This window comes from Phytophthora cinnamomi, assembly GCF_018691715.1.
Source record: "Phytophthora cinnamomi strain GKB4 chromosome Unknown Contig8, whole genome shotgun sequence".
Lineage (NCBI taxonomy): Eukaryota > Oomycota > Peronosporomycetes > Peronosporales > Peronosporaceae > Phytophthora > Phytophthora cinnamomi.
The window spans coordinates 802,992-814,829 of record NW_027150941.1 but is presented as its reverse complement, the minus strand read 5'-3'; the positions used below and the strand labels follow the sequence as shown (position 1 = coordinate 814,829).

The 11,838-nt window shown below is 59.3% G+C and overlaps 5 protein-coding genes across 6 annotated transcripts; all 5 read right to left on the bottom strand.

Moving 5' to 3' along the window:
• Window positions 1–46: 46 nt before the first annotated feature.
• IUM83_11712 (cell 5A endo-1,4-betaglucanase) lies at window positions 47–408 on the bottom strand (the record flags this gene model as incomplete). Its single annotated transcript, XM_067936287.1, has 2 exons — window positions 47–71; window positions 143–408. 2 exons carry the CDS (start codon window positions 406–408, stop codon window positions 47–49), a joined length of 291 nt encoding a protein of 96 aa, XP_067798607.1.
• Window positions 409–911: 503 nt separating this feature from the next.
• On the bottom strand, window positions 912–2,669 carry IUM83_11711 (cell 5A endo-1,4-betaglucanase; the record flags this gene model as incomplete). The annotated part of the gene is made up of 1 exon (XM_067936286.1): window positions 912–2,669. One exon carries the CDS (start codon window positions 2,667–2,669, stop codon window positions 912–914), a length of 1,758 nt encoding a protein of 585 aa, XP_067798606.1.
• Window positions 2,670–3,187: 518 nt separating this feature from the next.
• IUM83_11710 (cell 5A endo-1,4-betaglucanase) lies at window positions 3,188–4,997 on the bottom strand (the record flags this gene model as incomplete). The annotated part of the gene is made up of 2 exons (XM_067936285.1): window positions 3,188–4,684; window positions 4,761–4,997. The coding sequence occupies 2 exons, from the start codon at window positions 4,995–4,997 to the stop codon at window positions 3,188–3,190; spliced, it is 1,734 nt and encodes a 577-aa protein (XP_067798692.1).
• A 494-nt stretch (window positions 4,998–5,491) lies between these two features.
• On the bottom strand, window positions 5,492–7,243 carry IUM83_11709 (cell 5A endo-1,4-betaglucanase; the record flags this gene model as incomplete). Its single annotated transcript, XM_067936284.1, has 1 exon — window positions 5,492–7,243. One exon carries the CDS (start codon window positions 7,241–7,243, stop codon window positions 5,492–5,494), a length of 1,752 nt encoding a protein of 583 aa, XP_067798577.1.
• Window positions 7,244–8,267: 1,024 nt separating this feature from the next.
• IUM83_11708 (tRNA 2-thiocytidine biosynthesis protein TtcA) lies at window positions 8,268–11,465 on the bottom strand (the record flags this gene model as incomplete). 2 transcript variants are annotated; one of them, XM_067936282.1, is made up of 1 exon in its annotated part: window positions 8,268–11,465. In XM_067936282.1, one exon carries the CDS (start codon window positions 11,463–11,465, stop codon window positions 8,268–8,270), a length of 3,198 nt encoding a protein of 1,065 aa, XP_067798579.1. The 2 variants fall into 2 exon arrangements, with proteins under 2 accessions (XP_067798579.1, XP_067798578.1); XM_067936283.1 differs by having other exon boundaries at window positions 8,268–10,073.
• Between the last annotated feature and the right edge of the window lie 373 nt (window positions 11,466–11,838).

The window sequence follows — 11,838 nt, the reverse complement described above, 5'->3', positions numbered from 1 at the left end:
GCTTTGATCCAGTGCTGTGCAGCTAAAGATCCTCCCACGATTAGCATCACAAAGAGGACCCCGGGCCATGTCTACGCCAACAATCAATTGCAGCGGTGAGTCCGTTGTCACCCGTCGAATCTAGGTCGCTAAAAGCACTTACTCGGATGCGCCCTTTGAAGTCTTTATCCGCTCGGGAGGTCGAGGGTCGCCGAGCTCTACTACTTTGATCTTCATATCCGTCTGGCGGAAGACACCGTAGTACGCAGAGCTCTCTCGACGGGAGTCCGTGAGTCGTGGGCCCTGCGTGGTATCAAGGTGCCAGCTGAAGTTACCATTCGAGTACTCGCTAGTCTGGTTGCTGGCGGTGCTGGCCGACCGCTCTTCGAATGACTTCTGCACCAGCACGACGCGATTGGCCTCGCCCATGATGGTGCTCGGCCCTCGGGGAATGTTAGGATGTGGTGATGTCTTAACGCCAACAAAGCAATCACCAGCTCACATACTGTCGGTACTGGCGGGACTCGTTCAACGAAACCAACGCCTCGAGGACAGCCCATGATTCCGTGTACTTACCACCGAGCGTTTCCAGGGCAACAGTGTTTAGTATGGACCGGCGTAACTACGCAGCCCATGCGCAAGGCATTCCGGAGGTTTCCCGTCCACCCGCGCCCGAGCCGTGGGTGCTGCCGCGTCAAAAGAAAGTTAGCTGAACGGAATCATGGATTAATGTACTCGACGCCTGTGCTCTAGCTCGTTCATTTGCCTACCAACCACCCGCCCACCAAGCCCCCGCGCAAGAGCCCTCGACCGAACAAAATGGCTGACCAAAACTCACTCGAGAATCCGTCGTGGACTCGAGCGATCGACTCGCCAGCCCCCAAGTCAAGAGTCCGTGCCTTCATTGGCGACACCGTGGGGGTAGTTCATATCTACGCGCTTGATGAGCCCTTGACTTCCTGCGGGAAGCACGGGAACAGCTTGAGGTTCTCCATCACGTCCAACGCGGCGATACCCTCCATGAAGACCTTGTTCGGAGTAAGCCAGTCATCGTCCAGCAAGCCCTCCGTGAACGTGCCGTACGTGTCGGCCGGGTTGTACTGGTACGCACTCTCGGGGTTCAGCGACCACATATAGCCGCCGGCGTATCCTGCCTTGAGCATGACCTCGATCGTGAAGTCCGTGGTGCGTTTCGTCGTGAGCTTCGGGTGCGCGTCCTTCGCGTACAGGCCGGCGAACTCGCCCATGACCATGGCCGTGTTAGTGTCCACCCCGAGCAAGTAGCCGAACATGGCGTCCATGGTCTTCTCGACATTATTCCTGAGGGTATCGTCGTCCAGCTCCACGTAGTTATCCAGACCACCCTCGGCGTTCTGCGTGCCAGAGGCGTAGAGGTACCAGGCGGGGCTCACACCGGTGTTGTAGTAGTGCGGCGACCAGACCAGCTTGTTGTCGGCGCTGAGCGCGATGGGGTTAGCACCAACCTTCTCCATGCCTCCACCCCACCAGTCGTAGTAAGTCTTGTCGGCATCGCCGTTGAGCGTGATCGTACCCGAACCAGCCGTGCCTTCCACGAAGGCCAGCCAGTTGGGGCATCCATCCAGCATGCGGTTGCCGATCAGCGTGGCGCCCTTCTGCCAGTCCGGGGCGCTGCCGCCCCACGAGCAATCGTACGGCTCGTTCTTGAGGTCGAGGCCGATGATGTTCCAGTACTTGGATCCGCACAGGTTTTTCGTCAAGATGTCGACGGCGCTAAGGAAGTCGTCCTCGGTCACATCGAGCTCAGTGCTGTACCAGGCGCCGCCCGACTTCTTCGGGTCCAGCGTGTGGAGACTGATGAGCACGGAGACGTGACGGTAGCCCAGCGCCTCGACCAGCGACTGGACGGTGGTGATGTACGACGAGATGTTCAGCGCTCGGTTGGTCTCCAGGTTGATGAGCGACTTCTCCGGGGCCACGTCCTTGAGGATGTTCTTGATGCAGACCGGCAGTCGAACACTATTGAAGTTGTTGCGCGCCAAAAAGGCGGCGATCTCGTACACGGAAGTACCGTTGTCCATGTTCTCCCATAGACCAAAGGGGATGGCCAGACCCGTCTCCATGCCGAACCAGTTGGCTCCTTTGATGTTCACGGTCACCTCAGTACCGTTCTTGGATACGGCCACGATCTTGCCGTTCTTGCTCTGGTAGTCGGGCAGCTCGCAGCCCATGTCCGGGTATGACTTGGGGTTGCCCACCTGTCCGTCGTCCGAGATGATGACTTGGTCGTCGTCCTTGCCGTCCTGGATCTTGCGCTTGTCGGCGAGCCGCTGCTCGTAGTTCTCGCGGTTGACCGTGATGAGGTCGCTGGTCTGCTTGGCCTGCAGCACGATGATGGCGGCCGCGCCGCCGATGATGAGCAGCAGCAGCAGCAACCCGGGCCACGTGCGGATGCGGCCCTTGTAGTCCTTCTTGCGCTCGGGCTTGCCCAGGTCGATGTTGGCGGCCATGAGCTTCATCTCCGTCTGGCGCTGGCCGCCGTAGACGGAGCTCGCGCGGCCGGCCGACTCGGTCAGGCGCGGGCCCTGCGACGAGTCCAGATGCAGGCTGAAGTGGCCGCTCGAGTAGTTCTCGCTGTAACTCGTGGTGCTGCCCTGCCGCTCGTCCGTCATGGACGGCTGGTTCAACATGGGCCGCGACACCTCCGCCATGGCAATGCTGCTGGTCTCGATGAAGCTGCGGGCCTACGCGGTGCTCGACCGCAGAACGAGAAGTGAGCTCGGCCGAGCAAGCGGCCCAGTGTATGATATCGTAGGCAGCAAAGACCATAGGGCCTGGTCGAACCCATAACGCCCGACAGCCTTTTGCGGTCGACGCCGTTACACTGTTCGAACGCTACGAAAGCATCGCCTGTGCTTTCTAACAGGAAAAAAAAATTCAGTGTGAGATGTCAGGCCCGAATCCACCGCGGCGACAGAAGCTAGCCAACACTAACGGGTTCGGCTCCGGCGATCGACGCAGCATAGTCGCTGGACTTACATGCAAAATGCACCGCCGCCATTGTGGTTAAGGCAGGAATCGTTAGCAACGTGCAACGCGGGACTCGCTGGTTCTGAACATTCGGTCGTGTGAAACTGCTGGAAACGGCGCTTCATGTCAAAAGCGTAATGCATTGCGAAGGGGCTCAACTCTCTGGGCTCTTACTTGTTGCTCTATAGCATTATCTAGCCTAGCTGGACGACGACGACGACGACACCTCTTGAGGGAAGCACGGGAACATCTTGAGATCCTTGAGGGTGTTCAAGGCAGCCATACCCGCTAAGAACTCCTTGTTGGGCGTCAACCAGTCGTCCTCCAGCAAGCCCTCCGTAAATGTGCCATACGTGTCGGCCGGGTTGTACTGGTAGGCGCTCTCGGGGTTCAGTGACCACATGTAGCCGCCGGCGTAGCCCTTTGCGAGCATGACCTCGATAGTGTAGTCGGTCGTGCGCTTCGTCGTAAGCTTTGGGTGCGCGTCTTTCGAGTACAGGCCGGCGAACTCGCCCATTACCATAGCGGAGTTGGTGTCCACCCCGAGCAAGTATCCAAACATGATGTCCATGGTCGTCTCCACATTGCTCTTCAGTTCTTCGTCACTCAACTCGACGTAGCTTGAAAACGCACCCGAGGCCTCAACAGCTCCTGTAGATGCGTAGAGGTACCACGCAGGGTACACGGCTGAGTTGTAGTAGTGCGGGGCCCACACGGTCTTGTTGCTGACGGAGAGCTCGGTTGGGTTGGCCCCTGCGTTCTCGAGACCGCCACCCCACCAGTCGTAGTACGCCGCTGTCCTGCTGCCGACAGTAACGGTGCCGCCACTACCGATACCTTCGACGAAAGCCATCCAGTTTGGGCAGCCCTTCAGCATTCGGTTGCCGATCTTGGACGAGCCCTTTTGCCAGTCCGGGGCCGTGCCGCCCCATGAGCATTGGTACGGCTCGTTCTTAAGGTCGAGTCCGATGATATTCCAGTACTTAGAGCTGCACAAGTTCTTGGTTAAAATATCGACGGCCTCCAGGAATTCGTCCTCCGTAACGTCGAGTTCGTCGCTGTACCAGGCGCCCCCGGACGTCTTTGTGTCCAAGGTGTGCAAACTGATCATGACCGTGATGTGGCGGTACCCAAGAGCCTCTACAATCGTCTCGATGGCCGAGATGTACGTTGTGATATTGATCGCGCGGTTCGTGTTGACGTTGATGAGCGATTTCTCGGGAGGCGTGTTCTTGAGAATGTTCTTGATGCAGACCGGTAGACGAACGCTGTTGAACTTGTTCCGAGCTAGGAACGCGGCAATCTCGTATACCGACGTACCGTTCTCCGAGTTCTCCCATAAACCAAAGGGGATGGCTAAGCCAGTCTCCATGCCGAACCAGTTCACACCCTTGATACCCACCGCTACTTCGGTGCCATTCTTTGCCACGGCGAAGATCTGTCCGTTCTTGCTCTGGTAGTCCGGTAGTTCGCATCCCATGTCGGGATACGACTTGGGGTTGCCAACTTGTCCATCGTCCGAGATGATGACTTGGTCATCGGTGAGACCATCATTAATCTTGCGACGCTCTTCCGTCCTGTTCTCGTACTTCGCTTGTCTGGTGGCAGCGTCTTCGCTAGCTTGCATGGCGCACGCGGTGATGATTGCAGCAGCTCCACCGACGATGACGCACAGCAGAACGAGACCTCGGTATGTCTGTTGGAAGTCAGGAAAATGATACGCACGCAACGTTAGCGCTAGACATTTGAGCTCATTTACGGTGCTCACGTACCCGAATTCGACCCTTGTAGTCTTGCACGCGTTCCGGTGGCGAACCCTCGGTCGGGCCCATAGCCATGAGCTTCATCTCTGTCTGCCGTTGGCTCATGCTCATGGTATCCCGTCCGTGGTCAGAAGTCCGATCTGCATACGCGCTCGCGCGGCCAGCTGTGTACTCGCTGTTGCGGTAGGAGGAGGAAGGTGGATCTCCATTGGCCCCTACGGAGGAAGCACCGCTGGACTTGGGCATGGGCCGAACGACACTGACCTCCATGTTTAGTAACAGAAGGCCCCTATACTGCTCCACAGAGCTGCGGTTGGTACTGGAGTGACCTCGACAGTCGAAGTTGGAGAATGAACTTCCCCGAGCTCGTGTCAACCGCCCGAGCACGCAGTCGCAACTCGATCGGGACGTTGCAGTGGCCAAACCCACCACCAAAACCATCGTAGCAACCGCCTGTCGAGCGGTTGCTGATAAATATGGCGCTTTCGCCATGAGAAGGTAACGGATGCGCAAGCGCAGCCTCAGTTCGGCGGTGTCGGCGTTCATACATGTACTCCGAACACCACGATCTCTACCATCTCAACAGCGGTAAAGACACCCTCTAAGAGACGGTGTCTTTAGACGGCATCGCAAGCAAGGCAACACGAAGGCTCAAAAATGATACATTTCTCGGAAATGCAGCTACCATATCCCAAGAGTGAAAACGCAAAATAGAGAAACGGACAACTAATGTCCCTGACTTACGCAGAGCCTGTGCTGCTCTTCACCTCCACCTCAAAGCACGGGAACATCTTCAAGTCCTTCACATCGTCCAGAGCAGCGATACCCTCCACGAACACCTTGTTCGGGGTAAGCCAGTCGTCGTCCAGCAGACCTTCCGTGAACGTGCCGTACGTGTCGGCCGGGTTGTACTGGTACGCACTCTCGGGGTTCAGCGACCACATGTAGCCACCGGCGTATCCTGCCTTGAGCATGACCTCGATCGTGAAGTCCGTCGTGCGCTTCGTCGTCTTCAGCGGGTGGGCATCCTTACCGTACAGACCAGCGAACTCACCCATGACCATGGCCGTGTTTGTGTCCGTTCCGAGCAAGTAGCCAAACATGGCGTCCATGGTCTTCTCGACGTTGTTCCTCAGCGTATCGTCGTCCAGCTCCACGTAGTCTTCCAGAGCACCTTCCGCATTCTGAGTACCGGATTTGTATAAGTACCAGGCAGGATTCACACCGGTGTTGTAGTAGTGAGGAGCCCAAACAAGCTTGTTCTTAACATCGAACGTGATCGGATCAGCACCGGCGTCGGCAAGACCGCCACCCCACCAATCGTAGTACGTGTTCTCCTCACCGTTCAGCGTGATCTTACCCTTGGAAGCAATACCTTCGACAAACGCCATCCAGTTGGGGCATCCCTCCAGCATGCGATTGCCGATCAGTGTCGCACCCTTCTGCCAGTCCGGAGCGGCACCGCCCCACGAGCACTCGTGCGGCTCGTTTTTGAGATCCAGTCCGATGATGTTCCAGTACGTGGAGCTGCACAGGTTCTTGGTCAGCGTGTCCACCGCCGACAAGAAATCGTCCTCGGACACACCCAGCTTATCGCTGTACCATGCACCGCCCGACTCCTTCGTGTCGAGCGTGTGGAGACTGATCATGACGGTGATATGACGGTAGCCGAGCGCCTCCACAATCGTCTGGATCGTCGTCATGTACGACGTGATGTTGATGGCGCGGTTCGTGTTCAGGTTGATCAGCGACTTGTCCGGGGCCGTGTCCTTCAGGATATTCTTGATGCACACAGGCAGACGCACGCTGTTAAACTTGTTGCGCGCTAAAAAGGCGGCGATCTCGTACACCGACGTGCCGTTGTCCATGTTCTCCCACAAGCCGAAAGGGATGGCCAGACCCGTCTCCATGCCGAACCAGTTGATGCCTTTGATGCCCACGGGCACCTCGGTGCCGTTCTTGGCGACCGAGAAGATCTGGCCGTTCTTGCTCTGGTAGTCGGGCAGCTCGCAGCCCATGTCCGGGTACTTCTTGGGGTTGCCCACCTGTCCGTCGTCCGAGACGATGACGCTGTTGTCGGTCATGCCGTCCTTGATTTTGCGCTTGTCCTGCGCCGCGGTCTCGTAGCGTGCGGCGTTGACCGTCATCTGGTCCTGCACGTCCATGGCGTTGATGGTGATGAGCGCCACGGCGCCGGCCACGATGGCCAGCAGCAGTAGCAGCCCGGGCCACGTGCGGATGCGGCCCTTGTAGTCCTGCTTGCGCTCGGGCGCCGCGCCCAGATCGGGCTCGACGGCCGTGAGCTTCATCTCGGTCTGGCGCTGGCCGCCCGGCCCGTAGCCGTACATGGAGCCCTCGCGCGTGCCCGACTCGGTCAGACGCGAGGACTCCATGGCCTCGCGCGTGTACTCGCTGTTGCGGTAGGTAGAGCCCGACGCGGGCGCGCCGCTGGTGCCGACCATGGGGCGGGAGATCTCGGCGGCCTCCTCCATAGCTGTCTCTGTGAGTCTGCTGCTCTTCCGGCGCTACGGTACAGTGCGCTGCGTGAGACCGGCAGGGGCGTTGTCCGCTGTGTGGAGGCGGCTTTCGAGAGTGAGCGGCGTGAGTAGGGGGCCAGCACTGGCGCTGCGGCGTTTGTATGAGCGTGCTCGGTATAGAGATCGTCCGGTTGTCGCCGCGTTTGCTGTCCGACTGCAAGCCGGTGCGCGTAGCGCGGGCGGGCTGATTAAAAGAGACGGGATCTGTGTATGGCGCGCGGCCAGCAGGGCGGGATCAGGAGCAAGGACGCGGAGTAGGGCTGCTGGCGACGAATATTTGGCCTCCAGCACGCTGAACGGACTCGTCGTGAGACGCACTCCATGAATGCAGGGAGAGGCTTCTTCTGCCGCCATAATGCTCGAACACTTCGATTCAGAGCTCGTTGACGGCAGCGGTCGAAGCCTGGAAGCAGGGCGCTGGCGTGCAGGAACGATGGGGGCGGATGACATAAATAAAATACCCACAACGCTGCGCTTCGAGGGCTGCAGCTGCCGACACCGTGGCGTGCCTTCCGACCGACTCGGTCACCGAGGGCCTACGGCCAAGCAACCACGCAGGGATCATGGCTGCGGCAGCCCCGAAATTCGAGCCGCCGTCGCGTGCGTTGACGTAGCGCCGCAGCTCAGGCTGAGCTGCTCAGCTGAGCGGATTGTGAATGCCCCACGTCATAAGGGCTACCTGCCAGCTGCAACAATCCAGTCGCACCTTTGATTTTCAATCAGAGCTGAACTTTTGACACGCGAAACGGCCGAGACTAAAAAGCTAGGTACAGTATCCGAGCTTCATGACATCTCATGCTACCGCGTTGAACCCAAAGGCTCCTCAAGTCATCCAGCAGACTCGCAGTGCGACAGCACCACTGATTTTCGGGTTGCAAGGAACTCCAGGCTGCTAAGATACATACGATGAAGACGGCTACAACGCCATGTATATCTATGCTCTGTCGTGTACAGTGTTGCATCTAGGGACTTTCAAAATCTAGGGCGTTGCAACGGGTTCCGCAGCAGCGGACTCTCCGTTTGCTACGCTGTCGGATGCCTCCTCCTCCGTCGAGCTGCTCGTGGACGACGCCGCCGAGCTGCTCACCTTCGCCTGGCCATTCTGTCCTTGACTCTTGCCCTTGCTGGACGGAGCGCGCTTGCGCTCCTGCTTGGCTTGTTCCACGCGCGCGCGCACGGCCTCCAACGGCGCGTAGCTGGCGTCGTCCATCAGCGGCAACAGTGCGCGACGCAGGCTGTTGTACATGTCCGGGTAAAGGCTTTCCTCCTGAGCGAGCATCTTCTTGACGCGATGGCGCTCCTTCGGCTCTTCGAAGCAGGCCGGGCAGTTCTCGTTGATCACGGGAAGCCGCGAGTCATACGCGAACTTCTTCAGCTCGATCTCGCGCACGTAGGCCAGCGGACGGAGCACCTCCACGTCGCGCTGGTCGTTCCAGTACTTCGCCTTCATGGTACGCAGCTGGCCGTTGTGCATGGCCGACATGAAGAAGCTCTCCGCCAGGTCATCCAAGTGCTGGGCCAGCACCAGCTTGTTGAAGCCGTACTTGCGGCAGCACGTGTACAGAACGCCACGCTTCATGCGCGAGCAGTAACTACACAGCGAGTCGCCGTTCATCTCGCACGTCGCACGCTCGATGATGTTCTCCGAAAGGTAGTAGTAGGGCACGCCTAGCGCGCGCATGTACTCCTTCAGTGGGCTCGGATCGAACGAAGGCGTCTGGGGGTCCACCGTGGCGCAGGCAAGCTCGAACCGGACAGGGGCGCGCTTTTGGAAGCGCAGCAGCACGTGCAGCAAGCTCAGCGAATCCTTGCCGCCTGATACACCGAGCAACAGGCGATCTCCTTCTTGGATCATATCCCACTGCATCATCGCCTGACCAACCCAGCGCAGGAGTTTCTTTGGCGGCGTAGGGAACAGCTTTGTGGTCGTCGTTTTCTGGGTGATGGCCGTGGTTGTCTCTTGTACTGTTGCCGCCGTCGCGCCAATCGAGCACGTCGGTGCCGCGCGCACTCCACACCGACCAGTGGTGCAGTTGCCAGTACTGCAATTGCTGTCAGCCATGGGGGCGGCGGGGGTCTCCACAGCATCAGCACCGTTCGACGACGAGCGCAGCGGATACTTGCCACCGGTCTCGCGGCCGTTGGTAGCAACAAAAGTCTTGGCTCCCCCGTTGGACGCTGCTGGGGCTGACGGCACAGGGCAGCATGTCGGGAGCTCGCACACAGCAGCAGGTGCAGCGCTGGGAGCCGAAGCATCCTTCCACTGATCCTTAAGCTCGCCCGTAAGATAACGAGAAGGCTGGTACGGTCCACGGATAGACTCCGTCAGAGCCGGCTTCTCTCCCTTCTTGATAGCTTCTGCCGCCTCCGCCGGGTACACGAACCACCGCAAAGCCTCGTCGTCCGCCTCCTCCAGCATTTGTGCAGCAGAAGCTGCCACCACATGGGAAGGAACAGTTTTCGCACTCACTTCATCTGCCAGTCGACGCGCCTCCGCCAAGTTCTCAGCTCGGTGAGCAGCCAGCGTTTCGTCATCTCCATCCAGGCTCTTGGAGCGGGTCTTGTCCTCCAGCGCCGTCGCAAAGTGAGAGATCCACTTGCGATCCGGGAACTTCGTGAAGCGAGTCCAGTGCTTCCACACGCCGCTCTTGTGATTGAACTTGTACTGAGGCAGAAACTTCCAGCCGTCGGTGGCCACGAAGTTTACGGCCGCCAACACGTACTCGAGCTCCGCCGTGCTCATGAAGTACGGGAAGCTCATGCGCGTGAAGCCAGGACGCAGCATCTCCTTCTTCTCGATAAGCGCGCTTTCGAGTGCTAGCACGTCTCGGCGCGCCAGGCCCAGCAACCGGGTAGCGTAGGGGCCAGCACATTGGCAGCCACCGCGCGTCTGGATACCGAACAGGTCGTTCAACAACGCGCACACAAAGTTGTAATGCAGGAAGCGGTCTCCGAAGCGGACCAGGAACGAAAACACGGGAATCTGCTCCACGCTATCGTCTTGGCGTCCAAGTAGCACAATGTTGCTGTTCTGCTGGAGTGACTCGCGCACGCGCTGTACGTTGCGGCGCTCAAGAGTCATGATGTTCTTGGTGCCCACGCGCTGCTTGAGCTCAAACGCGAGTCCAAGGCGGATACTGCCCAAAATGTCGGGGGTGCCTCCCTCTTCGCGCTCTGCGCGGTTCGACAGGTAGCGGTGGTCGTTCTCCGTGACGAAGAACACGGTGCCGCCTCCTGGGGTCGTGGGCACGGCGTTCGTCAGCAGGCGCTTCTTGACGATCAGCACGCCCGGAGATCCGGGGCCGCCGATGAACTTGTGTCCGGAGATGAAGACCGCGTCCTTGTAGACGAACGGGCGTCGGCTCTCGTCCGTCACCACCGGGTTCATGTCGATGTTGACGTAGGGCGCGCACGTGGCGTAGTCCCAGCAGGCCAGCGCGCCGTGCTGGTGCAGCAGCGCCGACACGGCGTCCACATCGGTCAGGATTCCCGTGAGGTTGGACGCGGCCGAGAACGCGCCGACCTTGAGCGGGCGCGCAGCGTACGCCAGCAGCTGCGCCTCGAGCGCCTGCAGGTCCAGCAGCCCGCGCTCGTTCTCGGGGATCGTGACGATCTCCGCCGCGCTCTCGCGCCACGGCAGCAGGTTGGAGTGGTGCTCGAAGGGCCCGACGAACACGACGGGCCGCTGGTCGCCGGCCTGCTGCAGCCCGAGCGCCGCGACCAGCTTGCTAATGGCACTGGTGCTGCCCTGGCCAGTGAACAGCACGCAGTCCTCGGCGCCGCGGCCCGTGATCTTGGCGTTCACGGCCTGCGCCACGATCTGGCGCGCCTCGTGGCGGAAGCACGTGGTCTGCAGCCCCGTGATGGACGTCGTGGTGTGCGTGTTGCCGTAGAGCGGCATGACCTCCGCGCGCAGGTAGTCCTCCACGCAGCGCAGCGGCTTGCTGCTGGCCGTGAAGTCCGCGTAGGTCAGCGCGCGCGCGCCGAACGGCGACTCGAAGAGCGTGCGCGCGCCCACCACGTTGCGCGCGATGAGCTCCACGGCCTGCTGCGCCGCCGCGGACAGCGCGTCGCCGGCCGCCGGCTGTGCGTCCTGGATCTGCGCGCTCAGATCCTCCTCCAGCTCCTCGCAGAAGAAGCGCGCGGCCGCAGCCTCGTCCGGCAGCGTCATGACCATGCTGCTGCTGCCCCAAGTGCTCGCTGATACGCTGATACCGCAATGGATGGAGCGGACGCGTTTTATTTTTGTAAATGGCTGAGAAATATTTACAAGTACACTCAAGAGAAATACACGCAACATAACAACTTCAAGTTGGTTCGTACAGTTGATGCAATGAGCAAGAAAAAGCGTTTATCCTTTTCTATTTTAGGCGATTTCTGCCAATCGGCGCCGAAAAAAGCAGTCAGTTCGAAAAAAAAAACTTATTCTTAAAAAAAGTTTATTTTTTGCGTTTTAAAAAACGGTACGTGCAGTGTCGAGAATATTAGTTTGCGCAACGAGGGGGTAATTCAAGTCAGTGAGGCTGATCCCGAGGAAATGCCTCACCTGC